Source organism: Fukomys damarensis, unplaced genomic scaffold (assembly GCF_012274545.1).
Source record: "Fukomys damarensis isolate Sample0158 unplaced genomic scaffold, DMR_v1.0_HiC HiC_scaffold_24, whole genome shotgun sequence".
In the NCBI taxonomy this organism is placed as follows: Eukaryota; Metazoa; Chordata; class Mammalia; order Rodentia; family Bathyergidae; genus Fukomys; species Fukomys damarensis.
In genome coordinates, this window is record NW_022900936.1 from 67,047,397 (window position 1) to 67,060,106 (window position 12,710).

Here is a 12,710-nt window from a genome sequence, read left to right on the forward strand (position 1 = left end):
AAAAAAAAAAAAAAAAAAGAAAGAAAGAAAGAAAGGAGGCTCTCTGGATGGCAAAGGAGTGGGGTATAGCCAAAACACAGCAAAGGGAGACTGGTACACAGAAAAGACCCTCATGGAGGGCCAGGGATTTAGTTCAGTGGCACTGCACCTGCCTTGGAAGTGCAAGTGCCCAAGTTCAACTCCTGGTACCCCCCCAAAAAAAAAGCTCTCAAGGAAAGGAAGTCAGTATCTTAGGCACTAGTCTTCTGTTTTTGATCATTTCACAGAACACAAAGCACTGGTTCTCTAATCAGACCCTTCCTGGGGAATATCTGAAATAAGTAGGGAAGGTAGCCGGCAGTTAAGAGTAGGGGCCAGGTATGCTAAAACATCTTGCAGTGTGCTGTTTTCAACTGAGAACTGTAAGCCCCAAATGCCAACAGTGTTTCTACTGCCAGCTGGAGCTGCCAGGCCTTCCAAGGTTACTTACTGTAACTGGGGAGCCCGGGAGGGCCTTTTTTATACAAAATGCCCTTCCTTCCCTTCCCCAGTGGCTCTAATCTCTCACTTTCAGACAGTAACCTGTATTTTCTGGAAGGAAACCTACTGCCAACTCTCCGTGGATCATTTCTTCCTTTTTAAATGGATTCCAAGCTGCCCACATTTTATTTTATTTTTTGTACCAGGGATCGAACTTGGGCCCTTGTGCTTTGCGAGGCAGGTGGCAGAACCACTGAGCCAAATCCCCAGCTCTGCCCACATTTTAAATGATCCTCCCAAGTACTCCACGACGTCAGAAGGTGCTCGAAGATCAACAGCAGAGGACGCTGGGTACTGAGCAACACTGCCATCACTCCAAGTGCTATTTTCAGGCCGGAAGTTATTCGTAGAGAAGGCCCAGCTTATGCACATAATTCAACAGTGAGGGAACTATTCTGATGTGAAAGCCAGAAAATTTGACAAGCTCTATAATCTAAAAACTGGAAGTAAAGATATAATTAAACCATAAGGAATGCTAATTGTGATCATTTAAAAATGTGGGGCCAGTCACATTGCTAGATTTACTTAAGCAAAGGCAATCTCTGTGGGCTGAGCAGGCCATGGCTGTATCTTTCACTGGTAGTGTAAACACAGGTAGTTCAGAGGGCCTGAGGGAGGATATACACCTGGAAGCCATTCCTTAGGCTTCAGTCTCAGTTTAAAGCAAGGGCCAGGACTGTAACTATGAGCAGGGGCAGATGCCTGAAGCAAGGCACGCATGACCCTTTCCTTCCTTTACAGTGTCCAGAGGTTTCTGGGTACCAAGGTAAAGAGTGCATATGGGAGGCCAGGGATGCTCAGGTTGTGCTGTGCAGCTCTAGGGGTGACTTCTTGATACTATTCCCATCAGAATGACACCCATGTGTTCAGGCTGAAACCAACCACAACGGCTTAACAATTCCAGAGATGTGGCTATGACCTAACAACATCAGGCCTCACTGCGGAGACAGCACAGCTCTCCACCTGACAAAAGGCTACTGAGCACCTGACCTGCTTTCCTCGCTCAGAACATTCCAGAAGGGGGATAGCTGTTGTGTGTTAGGAGGGGGCTCATGCCACTGGCTCTCTCCTAGAGAATGAGAGCAACTGGGAATGCTTCTCTTCGGATAAGTTCTCAGATCCCCCAAAAGTCAAGGGTGGCTGTGGCTACTGACAACCTAGCGAATGCTGGCTTCTCGGTGTCTCTACCCTATACTCGTGTTTCTCAAGTTTTCTTTGGTCCCTTTCCCCAAAACCAGCCTTTGCCAATCTGCTGGGGATGGTGGTGGTGGTGGTGGTACTGTGTGATATAAACAGGACTTAAGATGTCCAGTGAGTCCTGAAGGTACTGCACTGTCTCCTGACTATGAACACTGCAAAAGTGGAAAGGGGAGAAGCACTTTGCCAGGGACCCTCAGGAGCCTCAAGGTGGACAAACTCCAGGGTGACAGTGTGAATACACGTGTGACAATGGAGCAGGACCACAAAGAAAAGGGGTTACTTTCTATAGTCCGTGTCTGTCAATAGCTGCCCATCAGAAGAAGACTAAGTAGTAGAAAGAAAACCAAATTTGTTAAAGCAGAGACTGGAGTGTCAATAGCAATCTCACCCAATTCTGCATTTTCTTCTTACAAAGCACTAGAAAGTTGGAAATATACAGTTGGCTAGGATGAACAGTACAAGCCGAGTTCGCTATCAAAAGGGGGTTGACACTGGACACTGGAAGGAGAAAGGAAGGTCAAGAAAGCTGAGTTCTATTGGGAGCAGCCCTGCCCTTCTCTTTAGAAGACAGCTGGTCCCAAGGCCTATGCTCTCTTGTTATTCTTCACACCCTGAAAGAAAATCCCACGGGGCCGGCTATTTTCCTCCAGGGATCCTACCATCACCGAAGATTCCTGTGCATGACCATCCTGTCACCACAACAAGAGGGCAGCAGAGAGGCTTGGCATAGTGGTTGGCTCCCAGGGCATAAAAAGGACTGGCAGGTACAGTCAGTCTGACCTGGGGAGCTGCCCTTGGAATGATGGTTGCTCCTTCTCAAACAGAATGGAAATCTTGGTTATACACCCCTGCTGGCCTTGAACTCGAAAGCCTCCTGCTTCAGCCTCCCAAGTGCTGGATTACAGGCCCGTGCCACCATGCCCAGCCAGACTGGAAATCCTGTAGGAACTCTGAGGTTGGGACCTCTGGATTTCTGTCAGTATTCAAATACCTTGTCATGGTTTACCCTTCCTGTCATTTCCCAACATGGCAAAGATCTATTCGCTCAAAAATTGTTGAACAGAAATAAACCCTATAGTGGACACTGGGATAACATGTGCTGCTCTGGGAGTGGTCAAACTGCAACTGTGCACTGAGGTTCTAGCGATGGGAAAATGTAATGCTGAGGGAACAAGCTTACAAAGGTGAAGCCTACATTAATTTTTTTACTTATGTGTTTTAGAATCTTCCAGATTTGCCTTTGTTTGAAAAGTACCTGTTACATCTGAAGAGAGAAGGCCTTTAGCTACCATGTGCTAGCACTATAGGGGAAAAGATTTTTGTATTACATCCTCAGCTATTTTTACTTTTGAAAATTTTCAGACAGTATATGGCTAAGTCAGATGTCCAGGCTGGGCTCAAACTTGTGATCCTCCTGCTCAGCTGCCCAGAATGTGGGGTTTACAGGTGTGTGTGACACCACAGCCAGCTGAAGGGGAGGACTCAATAATGAACAAAGACTGGAAAATGAATCATGAAAGCAAGATTCCGTGTAAGAATTTCTCCAAGATAAATGTGCACATGAGATCTGGATTTAGTGTTTTTCCTCACAATGCATAAAATGCAATTTTCTACAGAGGGACACAAAACATGTCACTTGTGACTGTTAGGATGATTCATTTAAACAATCCTGGGGCTGAAGAAAAATCCACCCCGGTCTGAACTTGGGGTTCAAGGGAGACAATGACACCCTTCATAGACCAAGATTCTGATTCAGTTACAGTGGCTGTAGAAATAGCTAAAGGAGAAGAAACATGAACATCATTAAGAAGGTCCTTCTGATATGTAGGAACTGATCACAGGATTGATCACAATTGACAGGACTCATCTCACACAAGCATCACATGTGTCTTTCCTTCTCTGCCACTCAGAATGCCCATAGTACATCTGACCCTCCGTGCACTCAAACCTCCAGCAACACCAGGAACATAACTGGAAAGCATCCTGAAGGGAACAGTGTCCCTGCAGAGGGTTTTAGTGCTCAACAAGAAAATGAGATGTGTAGGGGAAAAAAAATCTGTCTTTACTTGGTTATTTGTTTCTAGTTAACTACTCGTCCCTTAAAATAAAATAAAACTGTCTCTTTTGATATAGTACATAATGCAAGTATCTTTTTGTAATGTTTTTCACAAAGCATAAGAAGCATTTCTTAAGAGACAGGAAACTAAAATCAAGGTAAGGTCTTTATGGCTTTTTTGTTTTCTACTCAGTACTTTCCCCCCAAATAAGATTAATTTGCCCTGGTATTCAGCATTTCAAACCCACACGCCGACAAGGACTCATGTTGGCAGCTGTTTTGAGAAGGCTCATCTTTATTCAATTACTACTACCACAGAAAATTCCCTCTGACAGCACTCAATAAAAACCAGTGTTCCCAGTAAATCAGATTTATACTTACTTGGATGTGGTGCAAGGTCAATCAAAGACATTTAACTCTAGTTATTGTGGAGCCAAATTTTTAAGACATAAATGAATACACACACAACTATTTACTTACGTGGAATGTAGGAGATCATTATCAGAATTAGGAATGCATAGTAGTCAAAGGAGAAATTGTATTTGTTAGGTAAACTGATGGAGTACAGGCCAGCCTGTCTGACAAAGGGCAGAGCTGCATATATTGTAAGTAACTCTCCCGACACGCCCATCGGGTACAGCACAATGAAAAGCGTGTACCTGAAATAAAACAAAATACCCAAGACTTAAGTGCAAATGCCAGCGCTGGTGGAAAGACGCACTCCCACCCTTCCACCCAGTCCTGGTCTTTCAGAAAGTGACTGTTTTTCTACATTTCCTATTTTGCTTTCTGTTTAAGTCCAGGCTTTACAAGCCAGTTTATGAAAAAGTGTCTATAGCATGTATATGCTTCTGAATGTTCTAAAACAAATTATATGTTCACTAAGGAACTCTCCAGAACTAAGGGACAGCAGAAGTAGACATAGCAAGGTAGGGCAATAAGTCCCATGGGGATGGGGGATTGAGAGGGATTGGGAGAGAGGTGCTGAAACACCTAGGAAATCCTAGAACATATACTGTGTCTAGTTAGTCTATGGGCTGAAAGAAATACAGCACACCACATGTGTATACGGCCACAACTTTCCAACATCTGTACAAACTGTTGTGAAAAATGGAAAAAAAAAAAATATATATATATATATATGTATAAAATGAGACTGGATTTCAAACTTTCAGGCACAGAATGTACTGAAAAATCTATTAAGGTAAAGGAAGAAGCTAGGCGTGGTGGCACATGCCTGTAATCCCAGCACTCGGGAGGCTGAGGCAGGAGGATTGCTGTGAGTTCGAGATCAGCCTGGGATACATAGTAAATTCCAGGTCAGTCTCAACTACATGTGAGACCCTGTCACAAAAAAACAAAACAAAACCAACAAACAAAAAAAGATAAAGTAAGACATATTCTTGAAAGAAGAAAAGGAAGAATCTTCCATAGTCCATGGAGAAGAATGGACAAAACAATCTTTCTCCAATAGTGAAATCAGGCTTTGGTTGACTATGACCTGGCTAGACAGTGTTCACAGTGGCTATGCAGGCTGACTGGCAGCTGCTATTCTTCCTCTTTGCTAGGAAAGATGTTTATTGCAAAAAAAAATAATAAAAATAAGGGAGTTCTCATACTTGAAATGTTGGGAATAGTGGAATTATGTTGTTAGTCACTGATCTTATAAAGTGTCCAGTTTTCCTTCTATGAAAAGAGGTATTTTTACCAAGGTTATGTAAAGGTACAAATTTCCAATGATGAATGTCACTATATCGTATACCTAAAATGTACCAATAAAATTAATTTTTTGTTGTTGTTGTTTTTTTGTTTCTTTGAGACAGGGTCTCACTGTATAGTTGAGACTGACCTGGAACTCACTATGTAGCCCAGGCTGGTATCAAACTCACAGTGATCCTCCTGCCTCAGCCTCCCGAGTGCTGGGATTACAGGTGTGCGCCACCATGCCAGGCAAAAAAATTTTTTAAAAAAGAAAATAAATTAAAAAAGAAAAAGAAAAGAAAAGAACGGGGCTGGGGGTTTGGCTCAGTGGTTCCGCCACCTGCCTTGCAAACACAAGGGCTGAGTTTGATCCCTGGTACTCTGCCCAAGAGATATTTTTGTTCCATGAACAATTCTGATTCTTCTGTTTTGTTGTAGGCCCCTTCCTCCCACTCCAAAGGTGGTCTTTCCCAACTCAGAAAACTGGTTTCAACTGTCTCATGAATTAGTTAAGGTAAACAGGTGAACTATAAGTCTTTTTCCCACATCATAATAAATATTACTGGTAAAAATAACTGAAGCAAAACAAAACTGCTAAGTTAAAACTACTAGGTAACATTTGTTATTAACTAAAAAAAATTAAGAGTCACAAGGGGTGGTTCCTCTGCCTGCCTCGTTAAGTGCAAGGACCCAGTTTGATCCCCGGTACCAAAAAAAGAGACAGTTCATTTTTTCTTCCTTTTTTTCTGGTACCAGAAACAGAACTCAGGACCTTGCGTTTTGCCAGGCAGGTGTGGCACCACTGAGCTAAATCCCTAGCCCAAGTCACAACTTCTTAGCAAAAGTGAGTCTAGGAGAACTGGGCTTGGCCTAAAAAAACAAAAAAACAAACAAAAAAACAAAAACCTATCACAATAGAAGTTCATCAGCAGAATTTGATAAGGACAAAAAAGGAACATCACATCAAGTCTCCACTGTTTAATTCAACTGAAAAGAAACGATGCCAATTTAAAGTGAAGGCTTTTTTATCTGACTTCTGTCTCATACAACTTTATTTTTAGAAACTTGGAGGTAACATTTAGGCAACGAGGGGCAAATATGATGATGGATAATTTCAAAAATGAGTCTTTGTCCCATTTTTACCTGGCCCATTTGATGAGGTAAGGCAGATGGTTTAACAGACTGAATGTATAAAAGGAGTAACGGATAATTTCTGTGACTGTCCAGGCAGTAACAAACAGGAGGATGCTGTCTTCAGTCTGTACCTGAAGGAGAACAAAACAGGAGAGAAAGTGACACGTGCAAATGTTAGGGAAGAAGCATTTGTGGTGTGCAGCACTTGCAGGGCTGGCACACAGCCACCAGGTTCCACTCTCAGTAGACTTGCCAAGTAGACACATGTGCCCAGAGCAACTGCTGTGCGAGCCAGGTGATCAGGGACTCTGTACTGAAGAGAGTAAGAGCCGCAGGAAGGGAAGTGGAGGAAGTGGCTCTGGAGGAACAAATGCCAGTTTCTGCACTTCCCTTGCTAGCCCGACAGAGAAAGTGAGCTGAGGCCAGTGGGAATCAAAAGTACTGAGGCAGGGAGGGTAAAGTAGTGGAAAGCTTGAGATACACTGCCAAGAACTTTATTGAGATCTGCATGACAGCTGAGATTCTGAGGGCCTTTAGAGAGGGAGGTGTCCTGACTCAAGTGCAGGTGAAGATGATGCACTGGGCAGGTGAACTCAGGGCAGGGAAGAGCCGGAGGCCTCCACCAGGCAGGCCCATTTATGTGCATCACTGCTGACTTCTTCTGAGACTCTGCCTGGGAAACTCCTTCATGATTTATGCTGAAATGACAAGGACCTTTCAGAAGTGCCCCTCAAGTATCTGCAGGACACAAGGAGACATTCCCTTGCACAGGGATTGATAGCTGTGAGATTAATTTCCAGCACTTCCCTGTCCCCCGCCAACTGGGTTTACAATGATCTTTTGTGCTTGAAAGCCAGTAGTATGAAACAATTTCACATGGAAATTCACATCAGTGAATAAGAAATCCCTCTTGATAATTGAACAAATCTCCACTACAAGCGGGCAGTTTTCTGCTTCCTCAGAACACCTAACACAGCAAAGGTCTGGCATTCTTGCCTTCATTTTTGCTTCTTTCCATCTTCGGTGTTAATAGCTTCTAGCACTTAAATTCTTTCTCCAAAGTGTACATAGAGTGATCCACCTACACTATGAAATAAGCAGTCATTTACATAGCTATTAACTAAATTGCTCTGACAAAGAATTTCATAAATGCATAGCTACTATTCTCTAAAAATAATAAGAATTTTATACTGTCAAGAGCAAGAGTACTTTCTGTTTCCCTGGTGCTTCTCTATTAGCCAAAGTAAAGCAAAAGCTAACCACATTTGAAGTGTTCATGTTGAGACTTTAGTCCACAAATCCTCGTTTAAAATCCATACTAAGATTTGAATTTATAATACATGTTTTTTTCATGACTTCTGGGATTCTCCTTATCTGAAGGTGATATGTTTTTACAGCTATAGTTGAATCTTTTGTCTAAAGGCCTCTGAGTTATAACAGAAAGTTCCTCCAAGGTCCCCACCCCCAACCAGGGATTGAACTCAGGACCTTGCCCTTGCAAGGCAGGCATGGTGCCACTGAGCTAAATCCCCAACCCTCCTACAACATTTTGTACCATAAAGTGCCCTGAGAGCAGGGAGTGTTTTATTCATCTTTTGTTTTCCAAAAGCACTGGGTTCTTTTCACAAGTAGAAGTTCAAAGAAATTTGTAGAACAAAGGAATTCAATCCTAATCAGGTTGCTCCAAGACTCAGTTTCCATCTTCTTGGTGTCTGTTATTAGTTTCTGTGCAGCTTTAGTGACACTCAGACAAATAATAAACAAACACAGAAACCCTCCAAGTTAGCCAGCCACGGTGGTGCACGCCTGAAATCTGTGTATCCGGGTATGCAAGTATGACGCCAGCCTGAGCAACTCAGCAAGACGCTGGCTCACCAAAGGGGGGTGGGTGGTGCTAGGGGTTCCCTCAGTGCAAAGGCCTTCAGTTCTATTCTGAATTCCACAAGTAAAACAAACAACAAATCTCCCATCTTACCCCAGCCTAAAGGCTGGTTTTAAGACATATGACCTGGTCTTCAAGCTAAATTCTGGGAGCAATTAGCTTTCACACAGCCTGAATCTGCTTCCAGAGCGCAGCAGGGAAGACTACAGTAGAAACCTTTTAAAAAGGCTGGGGATGGGGGAATGGCCATTTTGTGCATTGAAAACTTTATTTTTTGTTTTGTTTTTCGGTACCAGGGATCAAACTCACAACCTTGCATTAGTGAGGCAGGAACGGTGCCACTGAGCTAAATCCCTGGCCCTGGAATACTTTTGACTGGGGAGCCCTTTCTAAAGAAACTACCCAATAAAAGTATCAAAAATGACAGAGCTAAATGTAAAGTTATGAATCAGCAACAACAAAGGGACTCCAGTGGAGAATGGAGAAGATCCTGGCTTATGAAACTCAAGAGATTGGAGGTGTAAGAGCGTAAGACTAAAAGGTAAAATCAACCATACACCTTGCTCAAAATAAGAAAACTCAGGTGACTAGTGACACAGACCATCCTGTGAAGCTGTGTGCTGCCAGGTCCTGGACACACATCCTGACTGGGACTGTCCAGGGAAAGACCTAGAAAGGGCGGGAGGCAGAGTTGGGTGGTAGCTGGCAAGGGCTTCCAGCTGCCTTTCCTTGGGAAGGTGCAAACAAGCATTCTCTGCAATGGATGCTGGCTAATGTGTACTAACGTCCTTGTATGAGTTAATGGGAGGAGGGTTGGGGAAATATGAGTAGACTTTAATAGCACTTCTTCAAAATAATTTAGCTTTATCAAGCAGAATATGGTGGTACACATCTGTAATTCCAGCACTCAGGAGGCTGAGGCAAGGGGATCACCGTGAGTTTGAGGCCAGGCTGCACACACAGTAAAACCCTGTCTTACCCTCTCCCCACAAAAAAAAAAAAAAAAAAAAAAAAAAAAAAAAACACACCCCCCCCCCAAAAAAAAAAAAAAAAAAAAAAAAAAAAAAAAAAAATTGCCTCTATGGAAGAAAGCAGTGGCTGGGTATGATTGCACACAGAGCAGCCCAAGCTATTCAGGAGGCTGAGGCAGGAGGATCATTTGAACCTATAAATTTGAGACTAACCTGGGTGATAGTGACTCCATCTCAAAAAACAGAAAATAAAACAACAGGGGCCAGGGATTTAGCTCAGTGGTTCTGCCGCCTGCCTCACAAGTGCAATCCTAAGTTTGATCCCTGATACCAAACAAATGAACAAACAAACAACAAAGCAAGGCAGAAAGCAAAGAATGTAAGATCTACTGATGGTTGAGTGGAATATTTCTCTGGCTATTTATCTTCCCTTGGATATAAGGTCTCTGGTGTCCACATCTTATCATCCGGCCCCCTCAAATCTGGTCACAGGGAGGGGCAGAATCAATGTCCCTTAAACTGGACAATAACATACTTTTTTGTATGTGAAAATCTCAAAGAGTTGGGAATATTTTTCTAACAAGTAAGGAGTTCCCCAGTTATGAAAGGATAGCAACTTAAGGAAAAAGAATCAGTCAATAGGCTCACAGAAGTTAAAACAGCCATTTAGCACGTAGGTCCATACAACTATTCAGCAACATAGAGGAAAAAAACTGTTGACACATGCTACAACACAGTCAAGTCTCAAAAATACTAAATGCCAATGACCACACACTATTTATTCCATTTAAATAGTCTAAAAAAAGGCAAACTGAGATAAAAAGTGGATCAGTGGTTGCCAGGGGCTGGGGATTAACTATAAAGGGCACAGGTCACACTGTGGGGATGGAAGTACTCTAAAACTGCATTTTGGCAATGGCTGCACAACTTGATAAATTTACTAAAAAGATCTGAACTATACACTTAAATGGGTGAACTTTAAAATTATAGCTTGGAAAAAAAAGTGGATAAGCAATAAATACCATTAAAGTATTATGTAGTTAAAAAAATAAAATTATAGCTTGGTTAAGTTGTTTAAAAGTTGTTTAAGTTGTTAAAAAGGTTTGCTTTAAATGCATAATATTTCGTTTGAAGGGAAAAGGGATAATTTAGGGTAGAGGAGAAAGGAGATAGTGGGGACTCATCAAGGCTTACAAAGAAGAGGGAGATGAGAAGGGAAACTTAGGATAGGTTGCCAAAAAGATGTGAAGGCCATGGTTTAGAGCTGCATGTTCACAACAATGTGGGGCCCCTGGCTGTGGGATGTTTTCCCCACCTGGCCCAGGTCTGCACATGGGACACCTGGCACGGCAGATGCCATTTCCACTCCCTGCTCTGAATGAGGGAGGAGGCAGCGCGGTGTAGGCAGCTTATGAGGGAGTTTACATAGAAATTCAAGCTGAAGAAACAAATGGGTACAAGAGAAAAACCTTTACACACAAACAGCATCATATGTTTGACTTTAAAAGGTATGGGGAATATTTACATGAAAAGTTGTCACTTGTTATAGTCAAAGAAAAACAGATGGTGCACATAAGAAGCCACTGTGGTAGAAGCCCTACTCTTCACAACCTGCTGTCTACCTCTTGGGTTAGTTCTAGGACTCTCCTGACCACGCTTCATGGTTAAGTGTTCTTTCCTCTTTTTAATACTCCTTCCATTGGGAATTGAGAAGGAGACGAGAGATGAGGTTCGGGGCAGAGCCTGAGACAGGGGTCTGTATACAGAAGAGCTGCGGAAAGTGTGTCTTTCTTGGTCGGCCCAGACACAGTGGCTTCAACACTGCAAACTCATTCTCTCACGGTTATGGTGGCTGGTTTCTAAGGAGGGCTCTCTCTGTGGCTTGCAGGAGGCCACCTTCTTGACATACCCTCATAGGACAGGCTGTGAGCTCTCTGGCATTCCCACAAGGACAAGAATGCCTCACCACCTCACCTAAACCCAACTAATTTCCATAGGCCCCATCTCCAAGACCGTCACACTGGGAGCCTGGGCCTCAGCACTTGCCTGACGTGTATGCAGATAGGGACTATGCTTGGGCCACAGCAATGTTTTAGATGGGTGAGGGCAAACTTCTTCCGTAAAGGGCTCTATAGTGCAAATAATTTAAGTGGAGCACCACATGTGCGTTTCATCATCTACTCATCTTTCTTTCTTATACTTTTTTTTTGTGGTGCCAGGGATCCAACTCGGGCCCTTGTGCTTGCAAGGTAGGTGGTGGAACCACTGAGCTAAATCCCTGGCCCTCTTTCTTATACTTTAAAGATGTAAAAATCTGATGACAGATCGCAGGCTCACTCCAGTTTCATCTAAGCTCCGACTTTCCCATTCCTGTGACCTCATTCCACACAGGTGTCTGTTTCTAGCCTATCTCTGACAGTCTGCATGTGTGATGGGAAGGGAAGTCTGTATACATTCATTTCTTACTGAGGGGGATACATTTCAAGAACAGTGCCATTAGGTGATCTCATTGTGTGAATGTCGTGGCATAATTACACAAGCCTCAATGACAGGGCTTACTACACCCTCAGTGTACCTGACTCTGTGTGCTATACATTAGAAGATGGCCTGGGTTGTTCCCACCTTTCTGACCATTATAAACAGTATCCCTATGGACACTGCGCACAAGTACTGTATTGTGTCTTAGTATCTCTTTCACTTCTGGGTGTATCTTTCCGAGCAGAACTGCTGTCATAAAGTCATTTTTCAGGAATTGTTAAGCTGTTTTCCACAATGGCTATAAAATTTATATTCTTACCAACAATACACAAGAGCTCCACTTTCTCCATTGGTTATCTGCTGTGCTTTGTTTAAGGAAAAAGCATTCATAAAGTTGTACCTCGCCCTGACTTTGATTTGCATTTCCATACTAAGTATCTACTCTTGTGCTTACTGGCATACATGTGTCTTCTTTAGAGAAATAAGTATCTATTCAAGTTCTTTGCCTGTTTTGAACTGTGTTTTTGAGTAATTTTGTTTGTTTTGAGACAGGCTCTCACTATGCAGTTGAGACTGAAATGGAACTCACTATGTAGGCCAGGCTGGTTTTGAACTCACAGCAATACTCCTGCCTCAGCCTCCCGAGTGCTGGGATTACAGGCGTGCGCCACCATGCCTGGCTCTTGAGTAATTTTTTAAGTAATTATGAAGGCAACAGCAATAAAAAATTTTATACCTAATACTGAGTTGTTACTATATGCCAAGTATT

At 42.9% G+C, this 12,710-nt stretch overlaps 1 protein-coding gene across 1 annotated transcript in view; it reads right to left on the minus strand.

Annotated features, from left to right (window-relative positions):
- Hacd2 (3-hydroxyacyl-CoA dehydratase 2) overlaps positions 1 to 12,710 on the minus strand; it is an 87,886-nt gene that overhangs the window by 1,814 nt on the left and 73,362 nt on the right. Inside the window, exons 6-7 of the mRNA XM_010619529.2 lie at positions 6,620 to 6,741; positions 4,256 to 4,434 (exon numbers count right to left, since the gene is read on the minus strand). Of these exons, the coding sequence (XP_010617831.1) occupies positions 4,256 to 4,434; positions 6,620 to 6,741 (301 nt within the window). The remainder of the gene's footprint in view (positions 1 to 4,255; positions 4,435 to 6,619; positions 6,742 to 12,710) is intronic.